Raw genomic sequence first — 19,946 nt, 5'->3', positions numbered from 1 at the left:
GCTCACCCTGATCTCTCTGTTACGATAGAACCTTGGGAACCGGAGCCTTGGGCAGCGCGATAAGGCTCGGTCATTTATAATCCGTCGGCGTAAGTAGCCCGGCGTTCTCCTTCCGCGCTGATTGAGAGAGAAAGGCATAAAGGGAACTTCCGGTCCGCTCTAGCGAGATGGATCGACGGGGACGTCAGGTGAATTCTGATGATGATGCCCTCTCGCTGCCGGCTGGGACCGTTTTCGCGCGTTACAATTCACTACTGACGAGTTGAGACGAGATGGCATTATGGTTTCAGCCTGGAGATTCGAGGGAGGGGGAGAGGAATAGTTCTTAGCTATCAAAAAAGTTATTTCGTAGAAGAGTAAATATTTTATTTGTAAGTGAATTATTAAGGGGGAATTCGAAAAAATTTTAATGGAATCTTATATGCGCGTATCCAGAACAAGACATCATACATTCGTACAAATTTATCGACCTATCATACGAGTTCATTTATTGTAACACGATGCCTTGAATTGAGTATTTTATCACAATTTCTTTCGAACAGTTGAATTAAATCCCTGAAGATTTAGTGGCCAGTTTTGAGGGTTTCGATATAGTCGAACGAGTTCATCAGGTTTCGACTTAATTAATGCGTGGCATGGATCTGGCGTGAGAGGGGAGGGGGTACCTGTAACTGCCTGCTGGCCGATAATTTATAAAAATGATATTTGCCTCGCGTAAGCGTGACCGTAAGCCGTCTTAATATCTCTCATTACCGTCTCGCAGCTCGAATCCCCGGTGACCCGTGCAATTAAAAAGCTAAGATTGATAAATGACGGGGAATTAATGCGTCCAGGGGGTGGAAAAGAAGGGATGGAAAGGACCCTCGGAATCGGGGCTGAAACGTTTAGGGGCCAGCGAGCGAAAGAGGGACAGGGTGATTGCGGGTGGCTTAATGGTGTTTGTATGCATGGGAACCGGCTTTAAGGGTGGGGTAGTTATCGCTGGGTATAGTTTGCGCCGAAAATCGGAGCGCTGCGAAATCTTATCCCTGATAATGTATTCCGATCGTTCGGGATATTGCTTTTGGAACAATAACTATGTTCGCAATTCGAGGCGCATTTTTACCTGAGATTATCGATTTGGCATTTGTTTATATTTCAATGATCTCCTATTTCTTTCAAGAAGTACGACTACTTTTTTGGCAACACCTCAGCTTTCTAGTAATGAGTATTGTTTACCAAATGTTGCAGGTGACGCGAGTAACGCGAGTATCGGCAGCGGCGAGGGCACCGGCGAGGAAGACGACGATTCTACGGGTAAGAAGAACCAGAAGAAGAGGGGTATCTTCCCCAAGGTCGCGACCAACATCCTCAGGGCGTGGCTGTTTCAACACCTCACGGTAAGTGTCTACATCCGTCTTTCGTCGCGTGGCGTCTCGACGGCGTTCCTGTCCGCGAGTCGTCCGAACGCGTCGCCGAGCGACGACCTCGTCGTTCGTCGTCTTCATCAACTAGCTTCTCTCTTCGCGGTGATGTATCATTCGTAGCAACTGAGACTCGAAAAGCATAGGAACGTCGTCCTTCAGTCATCGAGATACAGAAAATCTAGCTCGTGAAGCGTCCAATTGTGGACAGTTATCAATCTGTACCAGAGATAATTACAGTTGACATTCATAGAGTATTATGGAAGGTTAGGTTAATTAAAGGTTATGTCATTAGGAAAATTGAGGTTTGCTCTTTGAGCTCTTTTTTTCTTAACAGAATTTCTTCATTTCGGTGTACTTAATGAAATCGGTGTTTGAATAATTGAAAATATTCACAAATCGAGACGCCGTAACCCTCTAAACTATCTGTCGACTAGAATAAATATCACCAACCATCGAGTTCAAAGAGTTCATTTCAATGTCCTATGAAAAGTCAAATCGCGAATCCTCCCAATAGGAAGAGAATTTCGACTCGCGGAGATAAACGACGCGGCGAGCGTGGCAAAAAGAAACATTTCCCAAATTGCTTTCACCCCGGAGGAAAAACTAAACCCCCAAAGGAAAAGAAACGAAGACGGAAAAACGCTATGCGCAGGGGCATGGGGGACGGTAATCTCCTAATGCCTAGATAAGGAGCGCCCCGCGCCGCCACCCTGGAGCTGGTCTAATGATTCACGGGTAATCTGAGCCGCAAAAAGCGCAACGCGATTAAAGGGAAACTGGGAAGGGAGTCCGGGGGGTTGGTAACCGCGGTCGCGTAACGTTGCGCAGCAATTCGGAGCGCGGTACATTGTCCCTCATACTACGAACACCCCATAGCTTTCGGGTGTGATCAGGTTACCTTGCGAGAGCGGTAATCATATTGCAGCTCGGTTAATGCCATTACCGCACCGGCAGGGGGAGGGGTGCGGAGGGTTGGCAGCCACCCTCGAAACCACCCAGCAACCATCCAAACCTCTCCCAACCCTCTGACCGTGGCTTCCTCCGCGCTGCTCCGCCAGCTTCGGCAAGCTCCCCACCCCTTTAACAACGTGTATTGGATATGACGTCGGGGATAGTGGGTTCATGGTTTAATGCATATACGCTGTTTGGACGGTGACGATATCACGCTCGTGAAAAGACGAGCCCGCCGTGCCCCGATACCGAGCATCGTCGTTCCTCTTGTTCGGTTAATCGCGACGTCGAAAGCCACCGGCAACCCGAGAGTTAACGGTGTCATGCGCGATGTTAGGCCTGAAAGGATTTTAATGTTAGTCGAGGGGGGATGGTTGGCACCCTTTGCGATGGTACTTCTTGATTCGCGATGTGGGAGTGCTGAGTTAGGTCTGGGTTATTTAGAATGGTGTAATGGTCACACCATTTCTGATTCATCTATTTAAAACTCAAAAATTGATATTTCACCATGATTATAAATACAGTCAGTCAGGACTTATTAGGTCAGTACAAGATTCTCTTTCACCCCGTTCCATCTCCAATCTCCGATTTCCGCTTTCTGCCAACGACCGTCACCAGCACACTCATTAAAAAATCGTTTAAATTTTCAGAATTTCCTCCTCCTCCTCCTCGACGATATTTCCCATTAATCATTTCCTTTCATGGCACCGTAAATACCCCAACGGCGCGAAAGCTAAGCGTATTTCTAGAGAGGCGCGTGGTCGAAGACGTTTGTGGGAATGCCGTGACCTAAAATCTATTCGCTCTTCCGTCGGCCGATTCCGCTTCGAAATTAACCCGTGAGAGCGCCACCGGCGATAAATTAGGAACAATTACGAGGTAAAAATAAGTGCATCAGGGCTCACGATTCATGGATCCCCGGCTCGACGCTGCATGGCGAGCGCCATTACGCGGTATCCGCTGCCAGAAATTACAGCGGTTTTTCGCGACGGTCGTCCCGCGGGGCATTCGTCTCGGCGTTATTACGAGCGATTAAGCGACTGTACCGCGAACTGGAATTCATTCGCGGCGCTGGATACATATTACGCCTTAAAAGAGTAAGCGACTCGGGGGCCAAGTGTGTATTCGCTACGTTTGCCAGCCTCTTTAAGAACCCCCTTCTCCTCTCGGGGCTCCCTTTTTTCAGCGAACGAATTACGGTCTCAACAGGCTTGATTTAGCGTCCTAATCTCTCCACCGCGATGACTTATGCTCGCAACAAGGACTAACACTCGCGGTGCACGGACCAGCGTGACTGTTTCGCCCTGGTAATTACTAGAGAACAGATGTCTGGAACGACGAATGCTGCCCTGAACCGAATGGAACGCGTTCCGGGATTTCGATCCTATGTCGAAATAGCAGTTTCAAGGGGTGGAGTTGGAGAAAATTGCGAGTTTTCATTGATTTTTGTTGTTTTAGATAGTTTCGAAGCTTTTATGCTGATGGAAAATTGAACAGGTAGTGTTTATGTGGAAGTTTCATGATAGTCTCGTTAATGTGGCAGTTTAACTGTATTTTTTCTAAGAAATCGTGTGTTTGCCTATTGGAATTTTATTTAAATTGTCAACGTCTATTCAGTTTAAGAAGTTATAGATATTTCAGTATTGGGTTCAGTGGGATTCGGTTTAGTGCAGGCCATTCTGCAGCCATCGCTTCACCCCGTGGAAACATTTTGGAATACGCGCCAAGGAATTCGTCGGGGCGCGCCAATAACCTGTCCCCGTTCGAGAGCGTCGACGCCGATCCGCATCGACGCAGGGCTCAGGGAAAGCGCGCGGACATAGTTTACATACGCCCGTAGATAGATAGCCGCAATCGAATAAGGAGCGGAGAGAACGCTCGCGTACACCGCGGTCGTAGACGTCCAAAAGGTAAAAGAGCCGCGCAGGTTTTCCCTGACGTTAGATCAAAGGAGACGGATATGTTGCAATGGGAACGGTGCGAGGGGGGAAAGGTACGTCGTGCATTTCTGGGACGGCTGAGGATAAATTAAATTAATTTGATGGAGGCGACTTGTGAATTCCCTTGGCTGTGGTTGCGGTTCTTTTCCGTCGGAGATCTCGGTGTGGGTTAGGTCTAGGCTAGGTTGTGTAATAATTTGAGAAATTGAATTTGAAGCTTGTTGAGAGACGCTTGGAATTATTAGGACTTTGAATCAAAATCTAGCACATCTAATAAAAAAAAGCCTAACCTGGGTTGCAAAGGTTTAATTCGCTACAACACACCTCGTGCGAAATCGTTTCAGTCGTTCAGGCTAGAGGTCGACGTCTTTCTCCGAGTCTCTTGTTCGCTCGTTCTCCCTCGCTCCCAGGTTGTCATTTGGAAAGCCATCCGACGACCGCCCCTCACTGTTCGTCCGTACGTCTGTCCGACCAGCCAGCGTACCAACGGACCAACCAACTCTGCGACCCTCCCCAAGTTTAATTAGACGGAAGAGGGGCATACATCATGGTCGACTCTGTATCCCGACCTTCCGCGCCAGCCAACTTGGGCTTTCCAGAATTGTGGCCGCCGACCTACTACCACACCCTCGCTTGGTCCTTCCTCGTGCACACCTTCGGGAACGATGTTTCAAACGTCGTGTCTGGGATCGTCCCACCCGGAACGATCCTGTGTCTCGGCTGAAGGAACCCCTCGGACACTTTGCACCCTGAAACGCGACCTTCTCGTTGAGAAATAAACTCCACGTTTTTGTTTGCTGGAAACTGGTGTTCGTTACGGTAGGATTTGAAATTTCGACACGTAGTATTTCTAACTTCTCAGGCTGGGCTTTAAAATTCACTCGTGAATATTCCTCCAGCCAGTAACAATTACCCGTCGTTCCAGCAATAATCCAAAGCCTCGGGAATGCAGCAGAGCGGGAAAAGAAGAAAGATTGAAGATGGAGACGACATATATAATCCATTTTAATTTACTCGGAAGATATATCCGTCTAGCTTGCAGTTTCTCGCGACTTCGCTCCTCCTTCCGTCGTTCTTTTCGTTTCGCCATTTTCTACCTCCGCGTTTTCCCGTTCCCCGATCTTTCCTCCCCAGCTTCGCCGTCCTTATCCCTAGATACCAGCGGGGGGTGCAGTCTTCTTATATCAATGGAAGCATTTCGCGAAATTACATTTGCCAGTTCCGCGCTGTATGCTACTCCGTTTCACGTATCGAGTGGCGCCTCGGAATCTCCCCTTTTTCCTTCCAGCAAATAAATTTCATCGCACCAGGCGGAAGCTAATTCCATATCAAATCCTTTCTCGGCGCGGTCCCGTGAATGCTCAGCGCCGAAAAATCTTAATCGAATCCCCGACGATCGATCCAAGACTTCCGGATGATTCGAGGATTCCGAGATGAAGAACAGACAGAATTCGAGCGATGGAGAATGTGCTAGAAACGTTCTTATAGTATGGTAATATCGTAGAAAGTATAAATTATGATTACTTAAACTGTACTTTCCAAGTTTCTTAAATTTAGGCCGTAAATAGCCTTAATTTCCATTCAGTGAATGATCTCTTATCACGCCACAATTACGCTTCATACAGTCTCTTCGTAAAGAATTCATATCTCCGTTACTTTTTCAAGTCTCCACGCCACACTGGGCGCAAAATACTCCTCAGAGCTTCTATTTCGAAATAAAAAATTGGGAAAAAAATCGAATTGGGCAACCTGCCAATTCAGCCTGATGTTCCACCAATAACACCTTGCTCGGAGCCAGGGTAACACACGCGAGACACGCGTTTTAGAACAGGAACGATTCTCATTCGATATTCCGTGTTGTAACACGAGCGCTGTAGCATAGTCAGGACAATCAATAAGCCATCTAAGGCAGGTAACGCCGCTACGGTACAAACCGCAAACCGGCAATGCCATTATCCGCACACACCGGCGCCGCAAGCCTGAGATGCAAGCGCGGTTTCGTCGAGATCGATAATGAAACGCGTTTCATTTAGCGTATTGCGCGTTCCCGTTTCAATATATCTTGCCGCGATCTTTAATTCATCCGTGCATCGAGCGTGTCGATCGAAACATGCGGCGGCGCGAAGCTGGGAACAAAAACGATGGATCGATCAGACGCGTGGCGGCATTCTTCCACGTTCGACTTCGCCGCAAACGCCATAATCGTGCCTTTTTTTATGAAATCATTTTGTTGCTACGTTGTTTTTAACATTTTCTTCACAGTTGAGGTTGGTCGAGGCAATTAGAATTTTTCTTTGTTAGAAGCGTTAGATTTTGATGCAAAATTCCAAGCATCTCTCAACAAACTTCAACATTCAATTTCCCCTATTCTAAACTCACTCCCTTCGGAGATCGCTCACTCCAACATCCGCGTCCCTCGAACCGCGAAAATCTCCGGCGTAGGCAGATCGTAAGAGGAAGAAACACGCCGGAATAAAAAGAAAATCTCCTAGACGATGAACGGGGACAGGCACGCGAACCGTCGAGAGATCCGTGGAGCGAAAGCATTGACTCCCCCAAGGGGTTGGAGGGCGAAACGCGAGGATTTGTTCGAGCGGAAAACTGCCGGTCGATGTATGCAAACGTCTCCTCGGCGTCCTTCGGAGCCGATAGGGTGACAACGGGAGCGTCGCGTCGCGCGCCGCCGCGGCGGAACAATTGTCCAGCGTCCTGGGGGGCAGCAATCTCGGCTAACGGACTCATCAAACAGTCGTCGACCATGGCTCGGAGCGGGGAGGGACGGGGGAGACCTTGACCCAGCGTGGAGCAAGGACGAGAGCGCCTGGAACCGGAAGCGTGACGGTCAAACGGCTGGTCCAGGGGTTGGCGAGGGGACAATAGATATCAGCTGGTACGCGGACGCCACGCCGGGACCGAGATACCAGATCTAAGTGGGCCATGCCGCGCTACGGTTATGGCGGCATAAAACGCTCCCGGTGGCGGTGGAGAGGCGGCGAGGAGGGCCAACCAGTCAGCCAGCTGCCTGGCTGGGTCGTGGCAGTCGACTCGAGTGCCGTGGAGAGCCCCTTTACGGCCGAAAAAACTGCCGCTATGATTGTCTATGCAAATTGTTTAAAATATCCCCGGCTTCCAGGCCGTTTCGCGTCTTTTGCGGGCGTCGTTTCCGCGAATACCCGCCGCCGGCTCGAGAACTGCCGTTGGGGTGTCCCGAATTGCTCGAGAAGGGGACGACCTGCGGACGATTGGTGTTCGCGCGATTTGAGGGGGTCAGGGGTTGGGGGAGAGGATTTTCTTAGGGATGCTGTCTTAGGATGGAAAGTCGAATACGATGGGATCGACTCGTTGACCACCAGATTGAATACTTGTGGAGTAGGATATTCACATTTCTGTTTGAAAGTTTGGAAGTTAAGATTTAATGGAGTCTGTCAATCATGGCCTTGCTATGGCTCAGCTACGAGCGATTTTGTCGCCCACGACTGTCAGTTAGGACAAGGCGTTACGCGGTTGAGAGGACGATTATCTTCGTAATTATCAAACCTGTTGCAATTAAATAGAAATACTCGGCCGCTCTAACAAGTAACCCTAACAGTTTCACCCCTTTCGAATTTCCTCTCGCGAACGTTGACCGGGCGCGAGAAAACATGGCGGAAGTGGCGGAGGGTTGAAGTCCCAGACGACGTAATTTCCTCTCCGAGGGGTGATCCGCTCCAAGCGACGTTTCCGTGTCCTCTTGGTTGTCCTTCTGGCATCGGTGAAAGGTACTCTCATTCCCTACGGTCAACCTACAACCTTCAACCTCCTTCGGTTGGCCCCGGGGTACGGCAACCCCTTCTGCCTTTGGTTCGTGCTCACTGGCGCCGCCTCGGTTCGCATTTGAATATAATACTTGGCCCTCGTCGGTCGAGCGTCCCGGGCAACCGAAGCGAACTGTAATTATGTTGATGCGCAGCCATTGTTGCGTCCATCCTGGACGCCCGGCTGAATGCCGAATCTCCTTCTTTCCCTCTTTGGAAAGGCCTCTCCTCTTCGCCCACGCCGCCGCTATGGCGAGAGAAACCCAGACGATTATTCTCGCGGCCTCGTTGCGTTTTGCTCAAACCAGACAATGAGCAGAGGCTCGAGTCGAAGGATGAAGGTACTCTTGGGAGCTGGGAAGGTGGATAGGAACTGGAATGTAGGTTAACGTACCTCCGAAAGCATTTTAGTCAATGGCCTGACCTCAGTGACGAGGAAGAGAAGTCAGACTGAGGAGATCGAGGAAGATGATCTTCAGTGGCGTAGGCTCCACGATGATTGTGTTGCATTAGTATGAAGTAAAAGACTTTAGCAGTGATCCATTTTGACTACTCTATACTAGAAGATGTTTATTTAACATCTTAAGGTATAGATTAAATGTGCCGCCCATAACAAAGGTTGATTATTCTCCTAGAATCCAGGAAACAATACACCCTCAAGGAAGCACTCTCCCATCCACGGCGATCGCGACCAGATGTGTCCAGAATGTAGCAACAATTGATCGTCCAGTTTCCCGCTAAAACAACCGATCCCCGTGCGAAATTAATTGCGAGCTAGAAGATTAACCCCCGGGGGTGGAGAACGATCCCCCATCCTCACACAGGGAACGGATGATTGAAAAAAGGACGAGAATTCTTAAGAGCCGGGCGGATAATTGCAAAAACTGTACGCGGTCAGCGTCACCACCACTGTCCGCTGTACAGGAACGTGCATCCACGGATGCTCCGGGGGGTAGCCACCCCCGTCTACGTAAAATGGGTGGCGCGCAGGACCCAGGATTAGACTGTCGCCCCGCGACAGAGTAAGCCCCTATTTTTGCGAAATTTATCGCCGTTAATCCCTTACCCCTGGCCACCCCCACGTCCGCGGTCCCCGGTTGTTCTCGTTGTCCTCTCGTTGCTCTCTTTCTCCCCGTGTATCCGTCTCTTCGTGCTTCCCAGCCCCAACAGGACTCTTCCAACCCCCCGGCCGTTGTCGATATGGAAAATAATAAAACGCCGCCGTCTTTATGCTCGTCGAGTCCCTCCCCTCGTCCCACCCCTCGCGCCTCTTCCAGCTGTGGACTCGTCGTCGGGTAATCCTGGTAGGATTTAAAACATTCGTATCTTGAATATGCATTCATAGGTTTAAACCAGGGTCCTCGCGTATATCCCGCAAGCCAAGGGAAAGTCGTGAAGTGGACTCGCGTGTGTGTTGGTTCTCGCGCGGGCCGCTAAGCGGAGACTAGAGCCTGGGTATTAGCTCGGCCACTCATTAGCCTTTCTGGTCCTACTTGTCGCTCGGCGTAATCTCACGTCCGTCCTGGCCAACCGGGATTAACTTTGACGCTGCTACGTCGCTACTTCCGGAGCTATCATCTTCGTCGCTGAAGAGAGACGGAGATCGTCTCTGATATCAGCACGCCATGGGACGCGCGAGGCTGGATTCCTGACGTTATCGGATGCTTGTTGAAATGTAACTGGGAAATGTGAGTTATTCCAAGCGTTTACGGCTTCTTTTCGTTCGTGGATCTCTGCACTGACACCGTGTTGTAGTGAGACTTGAGAATCCACGAGGTACCTAAGCAAAACGTAGTTATCTTCAGTCTTAAGCATTCCTTTCCAAAGAAACCTCTCAATTCAAAGTCACCCACTTTCTCCAAGATGTCCCCTGGAAATCTCCAAATTATTTGGCGCAACCTTCACCTGGGAACCAAGATAATCTGTTCCCATCGTGTTAATGCTCGTATTTGACCGCCAGGTGATTCGTCGCGGAACGTTTCTCAAGCGCCTGCGAAGATATTGGCGACGTTCCCCAGGCGCGAAACGCGTCGCGGATTCGTCAGGGACGGCGCTTTCGTTACAGTTTAAATTAATCCAATTATGCATGCCAGGCGAGGAGAAGACCGTGTTGGCTCTCTCATCGTGGCTCTTGGGCTCGGGACTTTAAAGGTTTAAGCCGAATAATGGACGTAAGGTCTGCGCCGCGTCATCCATATGCAAAGCGTCCACGCGGCCGCGGGGATTAGTCACGGGACGATCTCCGAAGGATCCACGAAGGTGAAATTCACGCCGTGGACACCTTGCGGGACTGACTTCAGTACGTCGTTCATAAATCTGTCTTACATCGACCCAAATATTAAGTATGTTCCCAATGGCGTCTAAAGAAACACTTGTTCTGCATTGAGTTGGGAGCTGAATCGATTCTTGGATATGAAATCTTTGGTTGTTGAGACAAGTAGAGCAGACTGTGAAGAATCCTCGACCTTTTTAAAAGCATAGACTTGAGTTCTGATCGCAAATCGAAGCAAAGAACTGTATCGACAAATGAGACATAGGTGCACTAGGGGAATACAGAATGCCACCAGTTCAACGTATATGTGTCTGTGTTGGCGGACGTTCCAGGGAGAAGGATATCGGTGGCACCCCATTAAAGAGAGTGCTGGACATCTAGCCAGCGTGCGTAGCGAGCATTAGAGTCTCCAGTCCGTACAGTGTCAAAGGATCGTCCGTGTATACGGTTGTCCTCGTGTTGGTTCGATATTGACGCGCCACCTGTGCGTACAAGGTACACCAGTCGCCCAAGTCGCATCAATACTTGATGTCTCCTGGTTTCTCAAGACCTATCGGTCTTATTCCCTGTTTTCTGCCTCTTTCCAAGAACTTGGGGTCAGAATACGAGACTTGGTACAGACGCAGTATCGTCGATTGCGTTAGAATATTCCAGAAAATAATTTGAACGCGTTGGTAGTTTAGTTAATTATGTATTCATTAAAATTATAAAAAGAAACGTGAATTTTTCGGTTGGAGGACTTGGGTAAAATTCGTATCAAACAGACCAGGGATCAATTGTCGCCTACATTTGTTTCTCGACATCTCGCACTCGTTCCGCGACACGCGGTACATTAATTACCGAACTGTTAACAAAATATCATCGAGTGTTTTGAATCGATAATAAAGGCGGGGCACAAAACACAGCGGAACTGCGAATAAATTATTTACGGTCGAGCGCGGTCCAGCGGCGAATTATGCCGGAAGAACGGACAAACGTGCTGGGGATACGCGCTGCCTCGTGAATTTCTATCGCCGCGTAATTAACGAAATGTTAATTAATAACTGGCGCGCCCGCGGGGCTCGCGCAACTGTCCGACACACGATTCAACGGAATCGCTCGTTTCGCATCGTTAGACGTCGACGTTGCTAGAAATTTTCAAACGGTTCGGTTGTCGCGAAGTCAGCCATCGAGGATCACGTTCTTGGATGAAACCCAAACGTGGCTGCATGGATTTTCGACGGCTAGACATTTTTCCCGAGGTTTCCAGTATTTTGACGAAAATTGTCATCTTTCCTTCGGTGCTCCATCGGTGTCCGTATCATTGTGAATTCATGAAACAGGCTTTCCCCCAGCTTTGTCCTCATTTGTGCATCCTGAAATCTCTAGCTGATTGCTTCGTCCAAGGATCAGGACCGGCCGATCTAGCGATTTTTGCGGCCCCTTTGCAGACCTCGGCGTCATCGCGATTGGACGGTTAACGAACCAGCGAGGCGAACGAACCGCCGCGCGGCGATTCGCCACGCGGCTCTCTTCGCGCTTCTCGCGAGTCCTCCTTTTATCGGATTGGGCGTCCAGGAGACAGAGAGAAAAGAGAGTCGCTTTGCTGGCTGAACAGGGCTTAGAGTGGATCCGGATTTCACGGTCTTCAGGCGGTATCGTTCCCCCTGTCCGAGTCTTTTTCTTCCACTCGCTGCTCCTTTCGTCGTTCCTACACGGCGACTTCTGAGAGTCGTTTCGCGTCGGCGAATCCTCCGCGGCGTATTTTACACGTATACGACTCGGACGTATCGATGGAGGAAGAGATAAGCGAGGCGACCGTCTTATTCGATTTTCACGGCCCGCGGGAACAGCAATGTAAAAAAGGAAACGATAATTATGAATTTCAAGAGTCTTCGACTACGGGGATCGCGTTGTCCACGGATTAGTAGAAGTTTAGCTGTGGAGAGTTACGAAGGTTTTATTGCCATTAGTCGATTTATCTATTAATCCATTTCAATCGTAGACAGTATCGATTAACTTCTATCTAGTCCCAGCCCATACGTTGGCTGACTAGTACTGTGTCTGACTGTGACTGGTCACATCTCCTTCAAAGATCTTCCTCTTTCCTACATATGTTATAAACGGTGCTCCATTGCGTGACCACACATATAAAATACTAAATTAAGTTCACTCATACTAATTTCTGAAAAAACATCAGGGTTGGTCAAGATATTCTCGAGGAATTGATCCTCAGACTCCAAGCCTGTCAAGCCCGAGGCAACGAGGTGGTAAGCGCCAAGCAGGTCATGTTCCCTCAACTTGGCACGAATTTCTGGATAACCGTGTGCACTAGCCTCGAGCGTGGTTTCGCGCGAAACACAGGTATCCTCTCTGCGGGTTCCACGAAATGGGAGTTAGCTGGCCCGCAAGACGCTTCAATTGCGGGAAACAAGCACGGTAGCAGGACTCTCAGACGCCTCTGACCCAACCATCCTTTAATTCAGCCTGACAGGTGAATTCCTCCCCTCCACGCGCCACCGTGGCCATCCCTCGGGGTAAGACGGATCCGTTCCCGGGATTTCCTACGGGATCCGTTGGATCTTATATCACCGACGGCCATCTCTATACAAGCAATCCCCGCCCTTTCGCCCCTGCTCATCCGAATTGCCCGTTGTGCTGGCATTCGATCTGCTGGGGAATCCAGAAACATTTCCTCTCGGCTAATGCGCAGGAATTACGCGATTCGAGACTCTTTTATCCGCGCCACGGCGAAATCCCGCCCGATGGAAATGGGATCGAATCGATCACCGTGTACTCCTCGCCTTGCCGGTATCGCGCCCTTACGCTGGATGGGTTTGCTATTTTCTTCGCGACTGTCGATTTACGTTAGGTTAACTGAACAAAGAGTAGAATTCTCCTAGAATAGAATCCACACTTCAACATGTACTGCAATACCATTTCAAACATAGAGATACCAACCAGCCATCCTCCCTAGAATACTAAGATCAAAGACTACCCAGTAGCCATCTCATCCTCTGATCAGACAACAACCAATCCACCCTCCAACACCTGTTAGATCCGATCAATCGAACCACGAATCGGATCATCCGACAACCATTCCTTCCGGAGGGCACGATAGCCAATTCGTCTTCATCAACGGTTCGAAACGAGCGGACAGTCGCGCTAGATCCTGTCTCTGCCCTCATCCCGGCACACCGGGCCCGTGTAACATCCTCGTCCCCGGGTCTATCGGGGCGAGATCGAGGCGGATACTCGTATCGAGAAACGCTGCGACCTGCTCGAGCGATACCGAGCGGAATACCGACGTCAAATTGCATTAATCGTAATATCGCGGGAGACGCGGGCTCGGCTCGCGGTTAGATTGCATCGGTAAAAGATTCCGCAACGCGGTGCATGCTAATTGGACAAAAATATCTACCTGTCCCTCTCCTTCCCCCTCTCGGTGCCTCTCTGGCCATCTGAACTTTCTCGGTCCCCGCTGAACGATCGCACAGATCGTCGAGCGCAGAGAGAACACGACGAGATAGGGATCGGCTTTCGCTCCTCGTGAGCGTCACTGTAGGTAAGGTACGCGTATACAAGCCGTGGCTAACCGTCGGGGAAACGAGGAGTAACGATTTTACAAAGTGCCTATCTCGACGTACACCACCCCTTCTGCTCCCTCCCTCTCGTTCCCCCTGTCTCCTGTGGCCCTCCGTGCGCGTCTCGTTCGCTTTTTCTCTCCGCACGCGCGATTATGCCGGCGCATTACCCGCGTACGTGCGCCCCCGGTACGTGCAGCCTGCACGTCGAGGTGTGCATGGTTCTTGCTCGCAGAATGCGCGGCTCACCTCGCGGTTAGGACGAAAAGGAGAGAGTGGACTGCTGGCCAAAGAACCATTAGTCATGATTAGGCCGTTGACATTGACGCCGCGGCCGGACGCGAGCCTGGGCCCCGGGCAGATGGAGCCCTTTGATACACGCGAGCCGTGCCGCTCTCTCGACCGTCTTCCTCGCCTTATCTGAGAGCTATCTGCCAGCGATGGTCGAAGCACCTATGATTTAGCGACCATGTTCGGTACTGAACCTCGCGACGCGAGCTGACGTCATATGGGAAGAGGATTTTGTCGCGAGTCCGTAGGTGTTCCTTCGAGACCTGGGAGGCTTCCTCTTCGTTAGCCGGGATTGCGAAATTAAAGGTACAGGGCCCTCACAAATGTAAGCCCCGCGAAGATGAAATTATGATAGTGGTTGTTGATGTTCAGGCCATGATCCTCCTTATCTGCGCGCTATCAGCCAGCATCGCTCGAAGCCCGTATGATTTAGCGACGTTATTCGGTGTTGATCTTCGCAGAACTGACTCCGCGACGTGTTCGGGCTGACACCATCCGGGGAAGATACTTTTCCCTATCGGTTGAATCGGAGATGCGATCTCACGGGTGAATTACGGAAACCCTGACCAGGATTCGTGTCTGAGTTCCGTGATCGCGGCGCATTTGCAACGGTTAGGGGCCACCGACACGACGATTTTTCGGCGCCAATGTAGTTCGTGTAAATTAGCTTAGGCGACTCGAAGATCGTTACGAGGCACTGCGCTATACTTATATTGCTTCTATCCTTTCCATACACGCAATCTAGTAGAACCGTATTGTAGTATCCGCGCCTCGGATATTTTTCGTCCTAACTCCAGTCCACAACTCGCATAAATCACCCTACGCGCTGATAATCGATCGAAGGTCGCGGGATCGGTGATTATGCGCCAATGACGCTCGAGCCATGATAGTAATCGAGAACGAGGAAGGTGATGCGTGACGGAGAACGTCTCTGACGCGTTTGACCGCGATCGATGCTGGCACACTCGGCGCGGATCCTCGAGGCGAACGATAGACGACACGTCGGAGTCACTTCCAACCGTAATCCGACACGGTTCGTGTAATATAATGTAGAGAAGCTGCGTAAGGGGCAAAGCTATCTCAGGTTTGCTGCGCAGCTGTATAAGGTTACGCGCGTGCATGGTGATCGCTAAGAATACCAGGAAGACGTCTTCCGAAGATGAATCTGTTGGATCCTGATGAATAAGCTCTTGAACCGGCGGTTTATTGACAGTGCTGTGTACGAACATCAAATTCAAATGTGGCTTTGAATTTTTCTTTAAAATTGGCACGAAATTTTTGAACAACCTAATATGTTGAAGAAGGTTCGAAGGTAAATGTACTCACTACTCCCTTCCTTTGCTTTTATACTCCAGTTTCTTCTCTGTCAGATCTTCTTCTTATAGCATCAACTACCTATTGTTCCTCAGCTCCAGGTCCCTCAATCTTCACGCCAAAGTCACATTGCTCTTCAGCATTCGTTTGCATACTCTCCTTCGACACTGGCTCGCGCGATCCGCTGAAATAAGAGAAACGCAGCGTCCTCGAGCGAGGCTCGAGCGTCGAAACGACGCCGAGGGCCGAGTTTTTTGCGGTCGCGTATAGCAATAGTTGGGCCCGAGCGAATCGCATTCCGCTGTCTCCGAAGGGCGAGAATGAGCAGCGAGCCACGAGGGCCCCGAGAGAAGCGCGAGACCGTAGAAAACATCCATGGCCCGCGTTGGCTCATGAACGCCTCCAGCTCCGACGCGAAACCCATTGGCGCCCCTGGACAATGCCATCTGCATTCCGATCCCGCGGGCGAGAAAGTCGACTGCGCTGGCCTTTTCTTACCTCTTGTCTTCACACTAACCGAAATGACGCTGGACCTCCACCTGACGACGTTGGATGAACTTCATTTCGAGAAAGTTTATTGTTTAGGACACGAAGGCTCGGTTTGGTTTCTTCTTACTTCTCTATTTGTTATTTCATGAGTTCATATTGGAACACGTAGTATCTTTGTAGAATAATGTATTTATTCAAGGAAGGAAACAAAATTCCTTCGATTTCATAGTTATAAATAACCGAAGAATAATTCCTCATCCAAGAGATAAAGTAGAATTAATGTAAGGAAGTCGAATGCAACTCGCAGGCAAACGAAAAAGTGGGTGAACGGGAAGGTTCATCGTCGGAGTCACGGCGCGTGATTTATCAGCGCGACGCGAGTGTCGCGCCCGTCGAATTTCGCCGAGCGAGCGTAAATGAAGCGTCTAACGACAATCTCACTCGCGAAGAAAGCTGCGACAAAAGACAGACGGGGTCGCTAGGGGAGCATCAGGGCCCCGCCATTTTCCTTCAGTTCTTCGCCCCCAACCCTCGAATCTCCCCAAACAAGAGCGTCGCGTCGCGACGCTTGAAACTGCTCTGTTATTTTTCGTTTACTTTCAGACAACCCCTCACTATACCGTAGCTTCATATTTTTAGTTACAAATTGAACAATTTAGGCTCGGAGTCAGTAATGTAAAAATACCATGAAGGTTCCTTATAACTCAGGTGGCCATCAATACACACTGAGATCCTCAGCGCCTGACCTTTTCCTCTTTGACCCTTTTCTCCCCTACAGCTCCCTCGCTTTACATAGAAAAACAATCGCCAGGTCGGCCGAAGGGGTTAAGCAGCGAAGTTGCAGAAATGGACGTTCCGTGTCCCGTTTCCTCGTCCCCCGCTGGCCCAGGCTTCTTCCAGGTCGCGATACCACGGGACCAAGAAGCGCCGTAGCGAACGCGGGGCAACAAGGTCGAGGTAAAAGGAAAAGAAACGTAGAAACACGCCGGAGTAATGAGGAGGGAAAAGCGAGGCGAGGATCGCACAGAGAGAGAAATGTTGAGGGACTCTGTGCGAGGAGGACGGAGGACGAACTGGAAGAGGAGACTCGATTCTAGGGAGGGCCTCGAGCGGGTGGTGGGTGGAAACAGTAGAAGAGGGGGGTCGGAGGGACGGAGGGTGCTCGCGGAGATTTATGACAGGCGTTAAGCAGTAATGAAATTGCTCGTTGCTCGTTCCTCGAGGGGTGTGGAAGGGATGGGGACCCACACGGGGGTTCGACGTTGTCGGGAGGCGCACGAAGGCGCTGAGGACGGAGGAAAGGTGGAATGGCCAGGGGGGGGGGGGCGGGGGAGCGGCTCGTTGCACAGGAACAGTCACGTGGCGCAATTACCTCTCGCCAGCTGTGTATCCACGCTATTCTCCGAAGGACTTTTAATCGCGCCACTCCCGCGACTTCTTTTCCTGGGCGAATTTTTGTTCGTTTAGAAGGAGTAAGTCGTCCCTGAAGAGCTCACTTGTTAGTATTTGTAGATATAAAAAGAGGGAGGACAGGGATTAATGCAAGTCTGAATTCCTGTTTATTTTAAATGGAACAACTTGATCCCCTAGAAGTGGCTGAGAGCGTCAATGTTGACCGTCGTCAGAAGGACGATGGACGTTAACACGTTGATCGCCACGCGAAAGTGGAAATGCCGAACGATTTCTAAATCAAAGCGCTCATCGACCTAAGCGGATGACATCGCCACCCTCTCCCTAGGCTGAAATACGATAAGCAGTTTCACCGCGGGGCGAGTTTCCACGCGAGCGTTCGCAAGTGCTTGCTGGCACGATAACTGGAGAACATCGTGCCGCTCCGAAACGCGGTCTCGATTCTCGTGAACAGCATAAAACTCTCGTTACACCTTTCCCGCCTGTAGATCGCGGCCTGCAACGCGAGCGTGGATTCGAACGGCGAGGTTTGAGAGGGGAGGTTTTAGCGAGGCGGTGCATTTTCGTATCTTTACGACACGCGATAGAACGACACAACGGAAAAGGAAGAAGTCGGAAGGGGTGGCGCGATTAAAAGTCCTTCAGAGAACAGCGTGGGTACACAGCTGGCGAGAGGTAATTGCGCCACGTGACTGTTCCTGCACCCTTCCATACCCTCCTTCGACGATGATCAACCTCTGGATCCTTAAATTCCAGATGAGTTATATTCGAAGCAAACAAGGATTTAGGATCCCATAACCAAAGAGTAAAATTTAGCTACAATTTCTGACTCCTCCAAAGAGACTCCCAGCATGGTATCAATTTTCAGCGAGAACTTAGGTTGCGGAACTCTCCAGACGGGATTCGACACGTGGACAGGATCGATCGATCATCCCGCGGGGGTGAAGCAACGATCGAGCCGCTGCGGCGGGCGTCGAGCACCACCTGTTCGTCGCGTTGTCACGCGGCGCCTGTCGGTTCCTGGATCGTCTCACTTTTGTGCGTACGACGGCGGGAATTTTTGTTGGGACAACTGGTCCTTTGTTCGACGTTGATCCGCGAAAGGGGAAGCCTTTGTGCCGCGCCACGCTTCGGCCGCGGGCGAACGTGGGTGTCGCGGACACGCGCGCGCGAGTCCGCTCGAGGAACGCGTTTCTCCAATACAACGACGTTCCTTGAATGCCGGCTAGGCTTCGGTTCGAGGAACGTGAGAATTTCACCCTGGACGAACGGCGACAGCGATGTTAACGCGCTGAACTTCGCGTGGACATTTCATTCTGCGATTGAGGGGCGACCACCAGGGAACATTTGTTTGGGGCGAGGTGGAAGGGGTGTCTGTGTGCATAATTCACATTCGAGTTCTTTCAAGTGTAGCGTATTGATGGGTTTCATATAGTAGACACTGTGGAATTAATAATTTTTTAGCATGTTTCTAAGTGACTGCATTGGTTATAGTCGAGTAGAAGTGGTAATATTATTCTGGATGCTGAGGATATAGAAAATTCATGGTATGCGAGTCTATTGTCTTCTCCGGTACAAGACTAACAATTTAAAGCCTTCGTTAAATTATTCGATGTGCTCTTTATGTGAACAGTCGAATCGCGCAGTCGTTTGCGAGTCGTTGGAATGTTTTTGACAAATGTGGGATTCGAAGAGCGGTTCTGAATTCGGTTTAGGAATTCCGGGCGCGCAAGAGGGCCGAGGCACCCTACCGGATATCAAACACTGTTATGAGGACGAGAACGCTCGGAAAAAATCCACCGAGCCAAACGAAATACATATCCGTGTCCGACCACAAGCTTCCATTTCCGGTCCCCGCGTGGTCCTCTATATTTCCGCGACATTTATCCTGGTTTACCCTGAGCCTGGAGACGCTGTCGAAGGGAGGGAGTTTGGGGAGCAAAAGGGAGGATAGATAGATCTTCTGATGCTTCCAATCCTTGGAACTGGTCCACTCGGTGTGCTAAATGTAACGTTGAGAAGAATTTCTGGTAAAAATTTGTTTAGTTTTTGAACTCTATTAATTATTTAGGTCTACGTTACGTGTTTCCAGCGAAAGGTGAACTCGGCCAGAAAATATTCGGAATTCCCATATCGCGAAATATAATTGCCAAACAAACTCCACGACGTGCTTGTTATCGTAATCGCGCTCGAGTTAATATTTCAGACATAACGAGTTACAAGAGACAGCTGAATCGACCCGAAGGCGCGAGTTGGCGCTTTCGCGTTTTAATTCGACGCCTGGCGCTATCACGATTTAATGTTCCGGCCTATTGCGCGGCCCGATAAGAGCCTAGCCGGAGGTGGGGGCAGTGCCGCGTCGAGTTCATTTGCATTTCTATTTTTGCATCGCGAAATTTCCTAACGACCGCGTCACGCACGTGCGTGCGCGTTAGAATGGAACAGGGAGAAAATGGAAGAACCGAAGAGAATGGATACGCGTAGGGACAGACATCGAGGGCCAGACGCGAATGCTC

The 19,946-nt window shown here is 50.2% G+C and overlaps 1 protein-coding gene across 5 annotated transcripts in view; it reads left to right on the top strand.

The window, feature by feature from the left end:
• LOC128893446 (homeobox protein homothorax) overlaps nucleotides 1-19,946 on the top strand; it is a 442,757-nt gene that overhangs the window by 276,709 nt on the left and 146,102 nt on the right. For all 5 annotated transcript variants that reach the window (XM_054154380.1, XM_054154379.1, XM_054154378.1 and 2 more), the window contains one exon: nucleotides 1,231-1,379. In XM_054154380.1, coding sequence (XP_054010355.1) covers nucleotides 1,231-1,379 — 149 coding nt within the window. The remainder of the gene's footprint in view (nucleotides 1-1,230; nucleotides 1,380-19,946) is intronic.

Source organism: Hylaeus anthracinus, unplaced genomic scaffold (assembly GCF_026225885.1).
Source record: "Hylaeus anthracinus isolate JK02 unplaced genomic scaffold, UHH_iyHylAnth1.0_haploid 3, whole genome shotgun sequence".
Lineage (NCBI taxonomy): Eukaryota > Metazoa > Arthropoda > Insecta > Hymenoptera > Colletidae > Hylaeus > Hylaeus anthracinus.
Note: the sequence above shows the minus strand (reverse complement) of the source record. Positions and strands in the feature narration are given on the sequence as shown.